General features: G+C 38.4%; 1 protein-coding gene across 1 annotated transcript in view; it reads right to left on the reverse strand.

Annotated features, from left to right (window-relative positions):
• The window catches only part of PHF14 (PHD finger protein 14), a 199,888-nt gene extending 181,821 nt beyond the window's left edge, over window positions 1-18,067 (reverse strand). The window contains exons 1-4 of the mRNA XM_068404755.1: window positions 17,881-18,067; window positions 17,181-17,291; window positions 6,726-7,375; window positions 1,763-1,907 (exon numbers count right to left, since the gene is read on the reverse strand). Of these exons, the coding sequence (XP_068260856.1) occupies window positions 1,763-1,907; window positions 6,726-7,375; window positions 17,181-17,291; window positions 17,881-18,067 (1,093 nt within the window). The remainder of the gene's footprint in view (window positions 1-1,762; window positions 1,908-6,725; window positions 7,376-17,180; window positions 17,292-17,880) is intronic.
• Window positions 18,068-18,688: the final 621 nt, after the last annotated feature.

Genomic DNA, 18,688 nt, shown 5'->3' on the forward strand with positions numbered 1-18,688 from the left:
AATTCCAAACTGCATTTACCACAGATTTGAAGTTCAGCTTGTTGCCAGGGAAATTTACATTTTTATCACAGTCAACAATTACTTTCACCAACATAGCTTACTTATTTTTTTCTAAGACTTCACCTATTCAAACAGAACTTCACAACTGCATACGCTTTTAAGTATTTATTATTAAAATAAATTGTAAAGAGCTAAAAATTCAACCATAAGTGTGAAAAATTAACAAACATCCATAGTCAATTAGCTTGTACAGACTGTAGAACTTACCACAATAAATTAGCAATTTAAATCTCCTAAAATAATCTATTTTACTTTGTTGCAATAACAGCAAAATAAACATACACACGTTGCACTCTCTACTTCAGCTGGACTACAGGGGTTCTTTGCCTCTAACAGTTTAAAAAGAATGGCAGCAATTACTTTTAGACAGATTTTGAACTACTAAAATTCAAGTGACTTTTGAACTATAGAACTATTTTCCTGTGGAGGAAAGTCAGCTATAATCTTACCTTTTGTAGGGACAAAGGTTTAGTAAACTAAACAAAATGAGGAACTGATATTTTGGGTATTTTTAAACCACTCCTCTGGAATAAAAAACAAAGTTGCCATCATTTTATTCTAAAAAGGCAGAAGATCATTTTTCTATCACAATCATTCTGCACTTTAAGATGACTAACTGTACAATCATTAAATAAATCCTACAGAAGAATTTTCAGGGAGCTCCACAGCATAGGGTTTGGATGTATTGACTGTATGTAATGCTTGGGGAATTTTCAAATAGGCATTCATAACTATCAGCAAAAGACACTTTCATTCAGTTTTTCTTTTCTCATGAGTTAATATCAGACTGTGCTAGGGAGGAAAAAAAAAAAAAATCTATCAAGATTCTGTAAAACTAACTTCTAGGAGCTTACTGCATCTCATATCAAAAAAAAAACCCACCCAAAAAAACCCTGATTAATGAAGAAAAAAAAACAAGTTTTGTTTTTCAACAAAATAGGTATGCCTCTCTGTGTTAGTACCTACCCCACCTTCCATCCTCAGGAGAAAGAGCAACAACACACAACACAGCCTCACCGTCTGTGTAAGGCTGTTAAAATTCCATATGCTCACCTGAGAATTATTCCAGAAGTGTTTCTTTAAAACCAGACCTCCTACATTTATAATACACACACAGATTAGATTTTGAATGAATCAGCAAAATAACTATTTGAGTATGTTTTCACTTTAAAATTTCCCTGTTTCAAATTGCCAGTGAAAATTATAAGAAAGTTCAAGGCTAGCTGTTTTCACTCATAAATAAATGCCATGGACAATTCCGTTCTCTCCTCCTCCCCATCTCTCTGCCTTTTTGGTACAGCAAAAATACATGTAAAAAACCCTTTCCTTTTACAAGACCTCCTATTCTCGTGATCTTATATCCTAGCTATGCAATCAAATTCATATACTGAAATAAGTAAGACAAAAATACATTTAATATAATATCCTAAACCCCTGAAAATACAATGTATAGCTCCAGTATTTGCAGACTGTGATTCATTACATAGGTATCTGTAGACCATGTCCTGTCCTGTATTGCTTGTATTTGCTTTCCTAAAGTAGAAGATGGATGTTTCACCACTAAAAAGGATCCATGCATTATTACAAAAAAATACCTGCCAGAGTTCAAAGGCTTCTGTTTTTCTGAAGAAAGCAAGTCAAAATTTTATTAAAAGCAAAGCATATGCTTTCCTCCCGCAATGAGAACGAAGGGTTGTATTACCTTCGTGCACTGTTATTCCACAGTTGTCACACTGGATTATTTCATCAGCATCTTCACTGTTATCTCCAAGACAAACGCAACAAATCAAAATATGGTCCATTTTCTGGGAACTCCAATTTTGAGACTTCTCAAGGATCAAAGAGTCCTAATATTGAAAAATGAAGACACATGGATTATGCCAAGAACTTGAGTTTTATTTAAAACAAACAAAAGATCTGTTATTTGCTAAGTTTTTGAACAACAAACAAGAAAAGATGGAAAATTAGTTTCACAAGACTAAAAGCTGCTTTGTTGTCAAAACATTCAAATGCTTCATCCACAAATATAAAAGCTGGGAGAAAGGATGGATACAATCTGATCTCAATATTCCTACAGATCTGTTAAGATCCAAAGGCCAGAGAAGGGTCTTATTTCCTCAGACGGAAACATGTATGTCTCTAAACCATTTATGTTCTACAAAGAGTAACAAACACACACGAAGAAACCATTTAAAAGCAAAAAAAAAAAAAAAACACCACCAAGGCCAAAGGTGACCTTCAAATGTCCCAATATTCAGAAAAGTTGCTTCATTTTGTTAAAATCTGCACCTTCCAAAAAAAATAGTCACATGGATCAGAAAAATGTGAAAATAAACAGCTAACACAAGCCTGCCAAGTTTTCACTTATGTAAAATACAATAAATTATCAACTCAGGTCTACTTTGTTGCAATGCAGATTTGTATGTCTATGCAAAACCACAGGATTTATTAAAATTATAACAACTTATTTTCTTCTGATTATATACACGAGCAAAGATTTGCAGAACAAGTACATTGCTCTGTTTTGGCAACCTTCAATGTGAACCATATCACTTAAAAAGAATGTGACTTTTAATAGGGAATTTCCCTAAGGAAACAGAGAGAAGTGTTTCACAAACCAAATAAAGCTGTATGTAAATTTAAATTTTTTCAAAAACACCACCTAGGCTTCTTATTATTTTCATTGCGAGATACAGACACTGTCTCTTCTGCAAAGTTTCACAGCTTCCATACATTTTATTTTATTTTTATACTAAAAGCAAACATTGAGCTTGAACTACCTTCATTGGTGATATGAAGGCATATAGGGAAGTGTGAAATTAGGCATACTAGTAAAAAATAATCATTGCAGTATAAAGAAATGGTAGTAGTTTCAGATCAGAGGCTGACAGTTCAAGCCTAAATGGCACCTACTCACAATATCAGAGATCTGAGAATATTCCAAAACTGCTGTGGTATCCTACCAGAAAAAAAAAAAAGTTAAGGTGGAAGATGCCCTCTCAAACACCTTTTTCTCATTCTAATCCCCCCATTTATGACATAACACACAGCACCAATGCTGTGCCTGTGTAGCCTAAGAAGATAAAAAGTAACATGAACGCTACCTGAAGTAGGTATTCTTCCCAAGGACCTTAATTCTCACACTAATCTATGCAATTATTTCATGATAGTCTCTCAATTTGATACAATAAGTCTCCACACAAAATTTTCAGTGAATCATTAACTAAGTCTCTTTGTACTTTAGGTTTACCTGGGCAGGTATTTGGAGGGTACATAAGGGAATCTTTGCTTGATTTTAAAGCAGGATAAAGGGGTAAAATAACCTTGACACCTAAAGCTGGGCTCAAATAGTTTACCCCAAGTAATAGAGGTGGCTTGTTATAATGTTTTTGACCTAGAAAAGGTCAAACACATACTTCCAGCAGTTAGGAACAGATTCTGGATCTCCCACCCATTTTCTCTAAGCAATGTACAGAAATATGACCTAGTTAAAAAAAAAAAAAAAAAACAACACACCTCATCGAGAAGTAAAAATGAAAGATTATACAACCATTCACATGGTCATGCTTGCTTACAGGAAGGCAACTAACTGTGAAAAATACAAGATTCTCCGCTACAGAGTTCAGACTTACGGAGCATTTCTTCCAACATCCTCCTTTTAAGACAAAGTTGCAAAGCATTTTGAGGAAAGAAAAAAACTTGCACATCGTTTTCAAAAATACTGTGGCCCATCACTACTCAAAATACCCACATTTAGCTTACCATTCACATTACAGATGCTAGTAGATACTCCCTAACTTTGGCAGGTTGATTGTGCAATGGCACAGGCTTCTCAGATGCAGCTTGCAACTCTACAGAAAGGAGCTTTTTCTGACAGTACCTTTGACTTAAACTGTTATTTGGCTTCACTAATAGAAGTTTAAAAGAAATTTGCAATCTCTACTGTTATAGAAGTCCAAGGTCTGGTAATTAAAAAAAAAAGAAAAAAAAAAAAAAAAAAAAAAAAAAAAACCAAACTATTACTTTAAATGAAATAAACAGAATTGCACCGTAAAAACAACACTGAAATAACACTAGCTGTTTAGGCAGTGAGAACATATGCAAACACAGGCAAAAAAAAAAAAGAAACAAGCAATGACAGAAGGGCATCAAATTTGAATATAATGTTAGGATCCCCACCCATTATGGTTTACCTTATGAGAAGACAGTGAACAGGTCAAATAGAGCAGCCGAACAACTTAATTTTCTATGCAGACATGGAGAGGGAGTGATCTGGAACATATGCTGCTCTCCCCTGCTTAGTCCATGTAAGCACCTGAAAGACCCTATCCCAGAAGCTGACCTTACCCATCTACAGCATTGGAACTTTTACATAGAGATGGTAACTGCTTCCAACTCCTGCACAAGTCCTGTTCCCTAACCGAGTGAGAGAAAGGATTTTAGCTGAATCACTATGTAATTCCCATTTCTGTGGTGTTAATGGAGAAAGTGAGCATTTCAAGCTATATGCCTATATGCTTCTAACTTTAAAGGAATAAAAAAAAAAAGTAAAAGTAAAATAACCACCTCTACTGAGAACAGAAGAATCCCATAAAGTGGTAGCAATTATAAACACAGAAAAGCACCATTCATCTACTAATGATACTTGACCCTAGAAAAGAAAGCTAAGTTTGTCTTCTGTGCTTAATACAGTAGAAAAGCATATAGTATTTCATTACAGCACAGGTCAAATACTGTACATGTAGTCCTCAAGATATTTTTGTAAAATGTAGAAAAATAAAATAAAAATCACACGGAAACAAAAACCGAACAACCCACACCCAATGCCCCCCCCCACAACATCCACCTCCAAAAAATAAGGAAAGGAAAAATGCATATTAAGGACACTACAACACATTCACAGTTAATTACCTGAATGTTCTTTCATAAATTAATTACGCATTCAGACATCTGGTTCGCTAAGAACTTAGCTTCTGCAGTGTAATGAGATTTTGCTAGACTGGTCTGCTAGGCAGGATTTTTTACTATTTTAAAATATTGTAGTAGTGGAGAGTATACTGTTACAATACAGCTTAGTACCAATCTAAAAATAACAGTGTACAATCCAGTCTACAGATACACACTGTTGCAAGATTTTTTGCTAAAGATCTACTCATAAACAGTACTTTGCTTTACATACAGGAAAGTTAAATTATCAGTTACAAAACTATAATTTGAACTTCAAATTTTCAAATTTGGATTTTATCTTTTGATCAGTGTCCAAAATCCAAGGCAAGAACAGAATCTGAGGTCCATGCATATTAAGAAGCTTCGCAAAAGATACATCAGAGACAGCTCTGGGTTTCTGAAACAAGCCTAACTTTCCAAGTCAACGGAAATCATGGCACATTCAAGAATATATTCCTGAGAATGTAGACTCGCATCTCCATTCTGATATGGGAAACTACTGTGAAAGAAAATTGCCTATCTCTACTTGAAGTTCTGATCATCAGTATCGGTAGAGCATTTTCAGCTCCTGAGCCAAGAGAATACGGGTAACAACACTAGAATTACAGAGATAGACAATGAAAGATGTCTATATAAAAAGTAAAAAAAAAAAAACAGAATTATGCTTTTTTTTCCCCAGTGGCAATTATTACTATTAATTAAAACAGCACAGCTCATTCACAATCATATATATAAAATACATAACAAAGTATCTGAAATGGAGACAACTGGTTCTTCCAAATACTCTGTTTAGTTCCCTGACATTTTACACATTAAAATAAAGATTAAATGGAACAGTAGAACTTTAAATAGTGTCATACCACTAGCATTTATCCAACGTTATGTTGACATTGCAATTATTTCCTGAAAATTGAATGTAGATTTTACAGCAACTGTTTTTATTTTGTTCAAAATTTTGCTACTGCAGGACATGAAGTCAACCATCCTGACAACCTAATATCTTAATTTTTCCACAGGCACAATCTTCAAGGTAACTATAATTATGCATAGGAAAAAAAAAGCTGCATTATTAAACACTTATATAATTTTCACATTCCGCAATCGGAAGATATTTAATACAATAATAATAGTTCCCAAATGCTTTTTTAGTATTGTAGGAAATTACTTCATTTGTGAGCAATATAAACAAGCCCAACGCAAATTATCATGATTATCCTATTTGATTTTAAGCCCAGTGTGCATATTTCTTTACTTAAAATTCTTCTATCAGTGAACTTAGTGTTCAGACTTTGATGTTTGTCACAAAGAAGGGCTAGAATAAAGAATAACCTACCATTTAGCTATTTTATTAATATATCGCAGATGCTTTTAACTTTTAGAACATTACAGATATGCAACATTTACACTAAACCAGAACTAGAAGTCTCACTAAGACATGTTGATTTGCATACTGGATCTCCTATTTGCTTTAGAACTAATCCAACCCCCTCTAAAGCCAACAGAAGTCTCTCTATTGACTTTAGTGGCATTAGATTGACCAAATGGTCCAAGCAAGGTTATTTAATATGCAGTGCCTATTTAGCACAATTTTGCTGCTTCGCTTATTCCTGTAAACACAATTCCAGCCAATCAGTTTAACTTCTCAAATTAACAGAATAGCTACTGGGGAGTAGTTTCCATTTGTCAACAGATATATTATAGAAAGTTGGTTGCACTACCTCATTACTCTTGCTTTGTGAAAGAGCCAGGCTATCATTTGTCAATTCCTCATCATCTGCATTATTCCTGTTAAGAACTTTACTCTTCTTCTTCTTGGATCCTCCATCACTAGCTGTGCTGCTATTATCTTCTTCATTACCTTCCTCATCATTGTCATCCTCATCACTTCCACTCCCATCATCTTCATCATCCTCATTATCTCCATCACTCCCCTCTTTTCGCAGTGCATTTTTTCCTTTTTTTTTCCCAGCAGTAGGCCGCCAGTCATTGTCATCTTCACTATCATAGTCATCCATATCATTTAGTTCTTCCATTGATACAAAATCCAGCAAAGGTCGGTTCCTGCGCAAATTCCATTTTTTTGGTTCATTTGTTTGCTCATCAGCCACAGTATCAGGTTCAGCTGCTTTCTCCTTCTCTTTCTTCTTTTTTGGCTTTTCTTCTTCATCTTCTTGCTCTTTCTTTTCAGTTTTAATTACCTCTTTGTCTGCTGTTGGCACCTCTTCTTCAGTGGAGCTTTTTGGCTGTTGCTCTTCTGCTTTCTCTTCTGCCGGTTCCTCCTCCAAGATATTTTCTTCTGATTCAGTACAGGAACCTTCACCACTGTCCTTTGATGCATCTTCACTCCCATGACCACTTCCTTCAGAATCTGTTGAGCATATGAAAATTTAAAAAAAGTTCCGACACAAATGTACCCCCAAAAATAAAATCTGTTGAAGCAAGTTGTTAAACAAAAGAATGATGCCATGTTCCTCCCTTATAAGGTATTCCACCTATTTTTTCAGCTGGTGTCCAAATACTGCTATTTCAAGTGGTATGTTGAGAAACTGTTAAACATGAGCGCATTCTAAGATGGCAAAAAAAAGATGGCAGAACTTACTAAATGAACGTTAAATGTTCCTTTGAACTGCAGCTCATTTTAACAATAAGCAGTAGCACAGAATAATTTCCATGTGAAGTCACATCTTAAAGAAAGAGCATTCCAGTTTTTAATTTCTGGAGGCATTTTCTAAATCTTCAAAATAAAATAGCTATCCAACAGAAGAGGTTTAAAATTACAAAATTAAGAGTTTATGTAACAAGTACTAACAATAGTATGGATTATCCCATACCTTCATTTTTAGTACATGTTTGTTTTTCTGGGTTTGGGGTGGGAGCTGTCTTTTAATTTCCAATGTTATTTCACTTATTAATCCCACATGAGCTATGCCTCATTCAGCGTTGCAGCTGCACAACGACGCATAAATTCTAACTTTTTACCACACATACGGTATTGTTCTATGTGTAGTCACTATTTCCATTAATTAACACATGCCAATCTGTGCTATAGAAAAGAAGATTTGTATGAAAAAAAATCACAAAAATAAGGCAACTGTACTATAAAGTACATAGGAAAAAATACCGAAAAAGATTATGAGTGAACTTGTTAAATTTTATAAACATCATCCACGTTGACTATCTCTCACCTGATATTCAGCTACTACTTGTCATTTACAGTATGAGTTTTAATAAAGAAAAACTCAGATTTTTTTTTTAAATTAACAGTAAAATACAAAGTTGCTTGATCCAACACAGGGGTCAATTAGGCAACGGCTACAGTTTTCAGTTTGTTCAGAGACATCACCAAGGTCCTGATGCACTGTCACATAGATGCAAAGAAACATGTGGATGCTTGCAAATTAAAAAAAAAAAATCATTAATCATTTTAGTTACCACACAAAAAAAACACCACTCCATATCACCTTACACAGAGAGTTTCTGTGCACATCCATCTCTGTATAAAGCCAAATAAACAAACAGTGGGTCCAGTGTGCTACACACTTCACATGGCATTTATTTCCATCCCACAGAACACTGTGTACAACTAGCCACTAACTCAGTTGTTACTTTGATATAATGGTCAGTTTTGTCTTTTTCTGCATATACCTGTATATGTAAGTATTTGGTGAGGAAATTATATAATTACCAACAAAAAAAAAAACACATCAGTGCTACTACTACTGATCAGGATATTAATGTTATCAGTTCCCTTACAAGTTAATAGAAAGTAAAAGTGCTGCCATTCAGCGAGAATTTGTGCTGCCATTCAGCGAGACCTGGACAGGCTAGAGAGCTGGGCAGAGAGGAACCTAATGAAGTTCAACAAAGGCAAGTGTAGAGTCCTGCACCTTGGGAGGAATAACCCCATGCACCGGTACAGGTTGGGGGCTGATCTACTGGAGAGCAGCTTTGCAGAGAAGGACCTGGGTGTTCTGGTGGACAAGTTCACCATGAGCCAGCAATGTGGCCAGGAAGGTCAATGGTACCCTGGGGTGTATTAGGAAGAGTGTGGCCAACAGGTCAAGTGAGGTTATCCTGCCCCTCTACACAGCCCTGGTGAGGCCACACCTGGAGTACTGGTCCAGTTCTGGGCCCCCCAGTTGAAGAAAGATAAGGAATTACTGGAGAGAGTACAGCGAAGGGCTACAAAGATGATCAAAGGACTGGAGCACCTTTCTTATGAGGAGAGGCTGAGAGCTGGGTCTGTTCAGCTTGCAGAAGAGAATGCTGAGAGGGGATCTTATCAACACTTACAAACACCTTAGGGGTGGGTGTCAAGAGGAGGGGACCAGACTCTTCTCAGTAGTGCCCAGTGACAGGACAAGGGGCAATGGGCACAAGCTGAAACATGGGAAGTTCCATCTGAATATGAGGAGGAACTTCTTTACTTTGAGGGTGGCAGAGCACTGGAACAGGCTGCCCAGGGAGGTTGTGGAGTCTCCTTCTCTGGAGATATTCAAAACCCGCCTGGACGCAACCCTGTGCAACATGCTCTAGGTGAACCTGCTTTGGCAGGGGCTTGGACTAGATGATCTCCAGAGGTCCCTTCCAAACCCTTAACCATTCTGTGATTCTGTGAAAAGTTTCCTGCAAACGTTCTACCTTTAGAGAGCCAGAAAAAAAAAAAAAAAAAAAAAAAAAGAGAGAATGCAGTAACACAAGTTATTGTACAGTCTTTTGAGAAAAGAGTAATTCAGTCATGTCCCTATGCCTACCAGCCTTAATGGTAGTAATGGAAGTACAACATAATTAATTGAAGTTTTGAAATAGTAGAACACTCTTCAGGCATGCCTAAGAAATAAAACACCAGTATTAACTAATATGCAATCTAAAAAATTATTTTTAAATTCCAATAGCTTTGGTTGTACACATATTCACGGGCCTGTTAGACTGGGTGCAGAGAAGGGACGTGAAAATGGCCAGAGGGCTAAAACACTTCTCCTATGAAGAAAGGCTGAGAGAGTTAGTGTTGTTCAGCCTGGAGAAGAGAACGCTCCAGGAAGACCTTACTGTGGCCTTTCAATATATAAAGGGCGCTTATAAGAAAGAGAGACTTTTTACCAAGGTCTGTAGTGACAGGAAAAGGGTACCAGTTTTAAACTGAAAGAGGGTAGGGTTTAGATTGGACATAGGAAGAAACTTTTTACGATGAGGGTGATGAGACCCTGGAACAGGTTGCCCGGAGAAACTGTGGGTGCCCCATCACTGGAAATGTCCAAGGTCAGGTTGGACAGGGCTTTGAGCAATCTGATCTAGAGAAAGATGTTCCTGCCCATGGTGGGGGTTGGCCTAGATAATCTCTGAAGGTCCCTTCCAACTCAAACCTTTCTATGATATTTGCCAGTTCTCACACTTTACAAGTAACTCATAAAGCTAAACTCTCATACTAGACATTTATATTCTAGATTAAAAGCCATTTGTATGTTTAAAAGCAAAATGTATTTTTGTATGTCATTTCACACGTTCTGAGTGCCAATGTGCACTACTTGTCTCACTGTAAATAAGGCAGTATAGGTTTTGCCATGTTAAAATTAATTTAACTGGATTTTTAAGTTACCTTGTATTAGTTTCTTTTGTTTCACTTCCCTACCATAACTCCATGACAGTGATTTGTTTGGATGCTTTAATTGTGCTGCTCCATTTCTAAAGATGCTTAGACTTCTTGTGAATTTAAGCTTCCACTTCATTTTGGGGGGGATCTTATTCTGGGTAAAGTTTGATCTTTAACAGCACTCTAAATTACCAACCATGATTCTTGTACGTCAATATTAAAACACTGAGGACACTCTCTAGCTGCTTTATGCCATGCAAACAATATAAAGCAGAGAACAAATAAACGTTAGTTTCATTCACTTCTCTCCTTCAAATTCTCTTCACCTTCTGCCTGCACATTATGCTTTGTACTCTCCTTTCTGCATGCATGTACACACTAGAGATACCTATAGTGAGGGATATCCCTCTTCTGTCTGAATGCATTCACCGTGATAGGTACTTTTCTAGAAAGAGCTATTCTCTGATAACAGCTATTTTTGCAGGTGCTCTTCTGCCAGATGCACTTTCAGTTAGGAAGAGGCTGCAGTATACAATTTTCTCCTTGAAAGAAATTCTTAAAGAATGTCTCTTTCAAACCGGCAACCATATCATGTCATTCCCTATGGGAGAGAAGTCAAGTTACTCTCAATGAAAGATGGGGCCAGATACACTGTCAAATAGTGAAGAACACAGAGTTTCACTGAGAACAAATATCAGATATAACAGCTGCGAGAAAGGCATCATTTATTTCTGTACACCTATCTTTAGCTCTACTGAGCACAACAGCAGGTGGCAGTCAAATCTAAAGAGGGTAATTCAGAGAGGAATTCTCCGGGACAGAACATTATGCTCCAGAATTAACATAAGAAAAAGTGTAATGAACAGAAGTGTCAGCTGTGGAGTCTTGTATAATATGTACTATGCACAAGACTTCATTTGAAAGCTACTGAAATCACTAGAGCAGTTAAAAAATCCTCCCAGGGTTTTGCAGGACCATTTTACAAGTAACTTTAAAACAGGGTAACCCATGATTTTTTTATTTGTTTTTTTACATTCTAAGAAAATCCATGTATACAGAGAGTAAGTGTACACTACGTAAGTACACGGCCATCCACTCACAGAAACAGGGTGATTCTTCAGTGCAGTATTTAGCTTAACAAGCAGCTCTGTAAAAAGCAGCATTATTGCTTGTTTTTAAGTGAAAACTGAAGGATAAGCCAGTTAAAGGAAATCATGGACTCGACTTTGGGCTTTTCTTTTCCACCAACAAAGCCTCACCAACTCCAGATGGCAGAAGATCAGCATCTGGCATCATTTTGGGAAGGTTTTTTTTTTTTGCACTGCATCCTGTTTGGTTGAGTCTTACCCAGGTGCTCAAAGTTACATACAAAGAATACAATCCAGGATCCTGTAACACTGAAAAGGAGTGAAAAACCTGAGCATGCAATACAGAAAACAACTACCATGTCTGAAGTTATTCCTACTAAGTAATATTGTTTAATAATAAATCTATAGGTATCATGTGAGAAGTCATCCAGCCCACAGTGTGCTTCACAATGCCCTCTTTTCGAGGGCAGTAACAAAAAACACGTTGCAGGTGAGGTTAATTCTTTTGGAGGTTAAAGCCACTCGATCACCATCACCCTGTCTAGTGGTCCCTTAGCCTCTTCCTCCCAATCACAAGGCGGACAATAAATCTTTGACGTGATGACGTGAAATTATCTGGGTATCTCTGCTAAAACACCATGCTACACACCACGTACAATCCCTCACCCAGGTTGCCTGCATCCTGACAGACAGGACAGTGGAAAGCACTGCAAAAAGTGTTTGTCAACAACCACCTCTGCCCATAAACTTCCTTACAAGAACAGTTCCAGAATCACAAAAAGTCCTTTGCACATGTGCTATATCAAACATGTAAAAGCAGCTATACTTCCTAATACAGCTGATCGAGAAATTGCAAATAATTTTAAAGACTCCAAAATACCTGAAGGAAATGCTTAAACTAACTAGAAAGTTCTGATATTAATAACCGGATGTAAAAATAAGGCAGGAAAACCTAGATCATGTATGGAAAAGAGGAACTTTTAAGTTGCCAAAGGCAGACTTGTGTAAGTGGTAAATTCCTGATCGCATTTGTCTATTAGACTTAAAGCCACAGAGGTCCATTATGCTAAGACTGATATAACTATACTGAAAGCAAGAATTGAAAAAGCTTAATACTTCACTTTCAACATAACTTCAAAAAAGATATCTAGCATCAGTTAGATATATGCCACTGGCTTTCTGTACTATTTTGCTGCGTATGATGATTAAACATTGGTAGGCTACCGGCAATTCAACACTGGTAATGTTGGCAGTTAAAAAAATGGAACTGTCCAAAGTAACATAATTAATAACACACAAAGGAAAATCAACATAGATTAAGATATTACTGCTCTAAGAAGAGAAATGCACTTCTCAAATTATGCGTTGGATAAAAGTATCTAAACTCTGGGCAGAGTAGGAAATGAAACTGATCATCGATCTGCAATTACACTTGTTTCAGAACACAGGTATTTAGTTTAATAGAAAAAAAGGATGGTAGAGGAACATAAATGAAAGTTGTTTAGTAAGCAGTTTCCTCACTTCTACACTAGCAGTAATTATATCACACGGCATTTCAGTACATGTCTATTCAAGTTGAAAAAGCACTCAAAACTAAAGGCTGTCAACTTTGACTTGAGCCACTGGGAACTGCCCTTACTTACAAAGCTGTAGCACAGATGGAATTGGTTACCCTACCTCCTGAATTTGCTTGACATTCCCCAGTTTCCCTGGGTTTAACATCATCAAACTTTTGTTTGGGATGAAGTATTGCATGCCCCATGACTTCCCTCGGCAAAGCTGCAGTCCTAAATAATCAATAAAATTAGATTCCAATACAAATTATTGAATAGTGAGCTAAAATATATATTTTTCCTAAGAGTTTCACATCTTGTACAAGGGAAGTGACATCTGGGATACAGCTGAACATGTGTCTGGGACATGCTAAGTCTAAGTCTCTGACGCACTGTAACAAGTATATGCTCAAGAAACACTTGAAACATCCCATCCTCACTAAGCATGTCTAGACTCTCAGAGGTGGCCAGGCTGCAAACAGACCATCCCACCAAGCTGGAGTTAATAAAGCACAGAAGAATCTTCTCCACACGGCAGGAAATACACAAGAGATGGACATACACACAGAAAAGATGAGATACAAAAGAAAGCAGAGGAGGAGTAAAGTAGGAGACCATGAAAATCCTGTTCAAGACTGACTGAACAAGCGGAATGACACTGAACCGATGAGCAAGGGTTCTGTAAGGGACAGACAGACTGGAAAGACAAGGCACAGAGTCACAGTAGGGGGAAAACAAAGAAAAATAATGTCACTCTATCACTAGATCCACTCTGCCCAGACACTGGAATGAAAGTCTTAGATTACTGTTACATTACTCCTCTGCTGTCAGTAATCACATGGAAGAGCAGAAATCTCAATGTTGCCAAAGAGAACACAAGTTCAAAAAGCTCGTCTGTATGGAAAAAAGATCTCCCTTGGGATGAAGATAACCGAAGAGAACATAATGCCCATATTTTCCATTTTCTCAATGGAGAAAAGCTCTTGGGAATTCCACTCGGAGGGACTACACATTACAGTTGCAAAGTCAACCCTTGATATGATTGTAACATTAAAGACTCTGCAATTACATGATAATTTACTAATGATTAGCTATTCAATATTTTCTTACCTTCACTGACTACTGCAACACCCTACAACTTCTCTGTTACATATTCTCAAAAACAAAAGTATTAGTTTCTTCATCAATATTTCAGTAGTGTTTATCACTACAGTATTTTGGTGCTTCGCAAACATTTCTGTATATTACAATATCCTGTACAGGAAAGCAAAGTGAAATCTCCATTGTGCTAAGAGGAAATGAATTACAGAAAGATAAAGAGATTTGCAACTTTTTACTTCTAGATCAAATCACAGGTTTTTCAGAATACCTAATATATGCATTTATATAGATCACTACATGATTTAAACAGAGCTCCTCCTGACCTCAATTGCAATAACAATACATAATATTTACGCAAGTCAGGCTCCACGCTCAACACCAAAAATCAAACATTTACAAATGTGTCTAAAAATTTGAGTCTAGAAGACTTGTAGCAGAAGTAGTGACAGAATCCAGTTCTTCAAGGCAGCATTCAAATACGTTCGTCTTAGCTACACTGAAACAAGAGAGCCAGTCCTTAAATTCACACATCGTTTCTGTTCAGGGACCACACTACATTTTTCTGCATCATTTCAATTTCAGTATATGAGCTGCCAAAACTGATCGACTTCACCAATGAGAAAGAAGAAAAGTGGTAAATCCTTGCTTTGGAATCCTGCTGGGAATTACTCAACAACTATACACTGATTTCTGACATCAGTGTATCTCTGGCTGCAGCCATTAAATTTAAAAAAAAAAAAAAAAAAAATAAAAGAAATTATGAAAAAACACCAATAAAAAGCTCTAGTAAACTTAAAAGCAAAACTTCAAATGACTGATCTGTATTGTGAAACATTAAAAAACTTCAGTTGAGTATATTAGAGTACCATCATTTCAAGTGACACATTTGTATGCTCTGACACCAAAGGGACAGGTTTTTTGATTGATCTCACAGTAAGATTACATATGACATGCCTACTTAAAGAACAAATTTTTCAAGATATTTATAAAAAAAAAGAAAAATACAATACTTTAAAATATGGCATTACTACTTTCTACTACATAGAAACAGAGAAGCCATTAAAAAATTACATCATTCAATATTAACATAAAGCCCACAGGTCTGAAAACTATTTACATTAAGTAATGTTAAAACAAAGCTATATGAGATATATGAACACAAAACAGTAATTAGAAAAGCATGTAGAACTTTTGTTTTTCTCATATGCTTGTTTCAATTCATTTGCTTTTTTGAGGGAAAACCCATCCAACTTCCTCAAAATGAAATTGAGATTGAAATCCTCTCAAGGCTAGACACTGAGAAGCTCCCCTCCATGTGTACATACAGTATCCTAAAAGTCAAAGAGGATATCAATTACAAATGAATCCTCTGCATTTAGACATAGTTGGGTCAGGAAGCTTTATTCATTATTTTTAATTAATCAATGATTGTCTTTTAATCAAATAATATATTGCTCTGAATTATGTGTCCATCTCCCATACTCCATTTCTAATCCTGCTTTTCCCTTAAATCCTGCCTACACTACTGTTCCAGAATAGGGAGATTTTCTTTGGGAACTAAAGATAATTTCCTTTTATGGCAAATTGTCTTTACAAGAAGCAGCACCCTGACTCAAAAGAAAGGATCAAAAATCCCCAAAACAAGATTAAAAAAGTAAATAAAACAAGCCCCCAAAAATCTTAGAATGAAATTGGTAAGATGACATCAGTTTTACTCTCTTAAGTCATTGCAGCCTTCTTCTACCAGATCAACCAAGAGAAATATGTCTGAGCTTGGGAAAAAAAAAAAAAACAAGAAGCATTAGGGCATATCTTAAAACCTGCACTGGAGAAATCATAATTAAGCCTTTTTAAGTTCATTACTAAGGAGGAGCTTGCCAGATATTAAAAAATAAGCCTTTAAATGGAGATGGGGAATATTTTTGCAAGATACATTCACATGAAAACATAGATCAGCATCCCCAGTGCAGAAATGACAAAATGACGTTATTTGACAAGCTGTCATAGTGAATGCTTGCCTTACACATCCTGCATCTCTCTGCTTATTTCCCTGAGCATATGCCACAGAACATCCAATGGGCAGTTTATTCACACAGTCCTGCCCCTTCGTTCCCTTCCCTCCAATATACTTGAATTTATTCATTTCATTTTGGCATCTTGTTTACTTTCAGTTTCTGTGGAGTTCACTGCAGATATATGAATCTGCACACATAAAAAAAAATGCAGAACAAAAACACTGAGGCAAGGACTCCTTTCTAGTAAGAAATACATATACCTTTCTGCATAACTATCTGAATGGACACCTTAAGTTTGTCTACTGTAAAAAACAATAAAAACCTGAACAGATCATCTTTCTGCTTAAGGTTTTCACTCACTGAGTAGAATTAACCTTGAGAAATAAGCAAGTTCTTAAGTCCACAACAAACTATTATCCAGACTGATTCAAAACCAAATGGCTATAGAATATTCTTATTTCAATACTAAATGCAGTGAATATTTCAAAAATTTCAAAAATTATCTCTCCATTGAAGAAATAAAAAGCAGTAGATATAGCTAAAGCAGTCAGCACAGAAGCTACTCAAATGCTTCTGCCAAAACTTGTTTGATAATCATGAGTTTTCTGTTGAGAAAAAAATTACTTGCAATTGATGTATTGTATGGATGTTTTGTTTAATCCGTTGTTTCTTATGCACAGCATAAGAATTTCCAGTTATCCAATCGAGTGGCTCCAAGTCCCAACAGTTCACTAATACCATTCTGTCTCCCATATGATATTAAATGAGCAACAATAAAACAAAAATGAGATAATTCTGAACCGAGGACATGAGAAAGCATACTTACCTGAAGCATCTCCAACTTTAAAATCACTGTCATCAGAGCTATCATAATCTAAAGCTTCCAGCAGCGAAGCCGCCAAAGGCTTCACTTGTCTCCTCTTCGAACTGCGGTCCACTGCAGGAAAACAAAAAACCCACAGTACTGTTACTAGGTGACACAATGAGAATTCAGCACCGTTAAAGATATTTAAATTAAAAAGAAAGGCAGAATGTCCGTGACAGGCAGGGGCAGTCTCCACCACACCGCCCGAGGTGCGGCCGGCAGATGCTGGCGGCACCGCGGTCCCAGAGACCTTCATCCCCACAGGTGAGGGAGGGGAGCGGCGGCACGCACACACCGGGCAGCGTTCAGCGGCAGCCAACCAGCCGGGAGCGGAGCAGCGGTGCTCCCTTCAGGGCCGGCAGACAACACGGCACCGGCCGCGGCTTGCGGGCTGCCCGCAGCCCCGGGCACCGGCAGAAACCCCGGGGGGAACTGGACGGACTTGGGGGTGGCCTGAGGCCCCCGGAGCCACCTGCACCTCCAGACATTGCGCCTTGGCGTGATCCATCAGCGCCAGCGACGAGAGGCACGGGGAAAGGGCGGCCGGGGCCGCGGGGCGCCTGAGGGACGGCGATGCGCCCGCCCGGGGGCAGGGTCGCTCCGCGGGCACCCCGGCATCTGCCCGGGGCAGGGGCGGGAAGAGCCGCTGAGGTTCACTTACTAAAGCCTGCGCAGGTGAGCGGCGGGCGGGCAGGAGCCCTCGGGTGCAGCGCCGCGGAGCCGCCGGGCCCCTTCCCCAGACAATGGGCACGGCGGCGACCCGGATGCAGACCCGCGCCCGCCCGCCCGCGGCGGCCGATCCCGCTGCTGCGCCTGCGCACGTCCCCACCGTCGGCCCCGCGGCGCATGCGCGGTCTGAGCGCGCCTGCGCGGAGCGAGGTGAAGGCGCGGAGGCGGCGCTGCCCGTCCTCCGCCCGGCGCTGCCCGACGCTCCCGGGGCAGCGGCGGGGACCGAGCGCAGAGACCTCCCGTGGGGAGAGATGCGGCGCCTCCCGGGAGTCAGGAGCGCGTCACGCACAGTCTCAGTGCAGACCCAGTCATTGTCGGGGGGTGCCTGCTCTGGATCGCATTTACTAGGAAAAACGGCTGAAAAAACAGCCTGGCGCTTCCTCTGTTCCCCTGTGTGGAGACAAGGGAAGCGTTATAAAACTGCTTTTATTTAACCCCTGTTCTAAGAGCTGAGCTCCTTGTGGACGTCGTTGCTTTGTCAAGCTCATTCTTGCACTGTAACAGCAAGCCATTGCATTCTGAAAAAAAAAAAAAAAAAGACAGAAAAGAACAAAAAAAAGGAATTTTTCTTTGCCACAGTCCAGGAACTAAGCACAAAACCTAATGGCGAGAGATGGATTGCGAAGGAGAGCAATGTAGGGCTGTTGCCTTTTGCAAAAGAGTCCCAATGCCTTCTCAGTCGCAAGAGCCACCCCCAGCCCCTGGGCGCGCCCGGTATTGCCAGTCCCACATGTAAAAAA

The sequence above is a fragment of the Nyctibius grandis genome, chromosome 7 (genome assembly GCF_013368605.1).
Source record: "Nyctibius grandis isolate bNycGra1 chromosome 7, bNycGra1.pri, whole genome shotgun sequence".
Taxonomy (NCBI): Eukaryota; Metazoa; Chordata; class Aves; order Nyctibiiformes; family Nyctibiidae; genus Nyctibius; species Nyctibius grandis.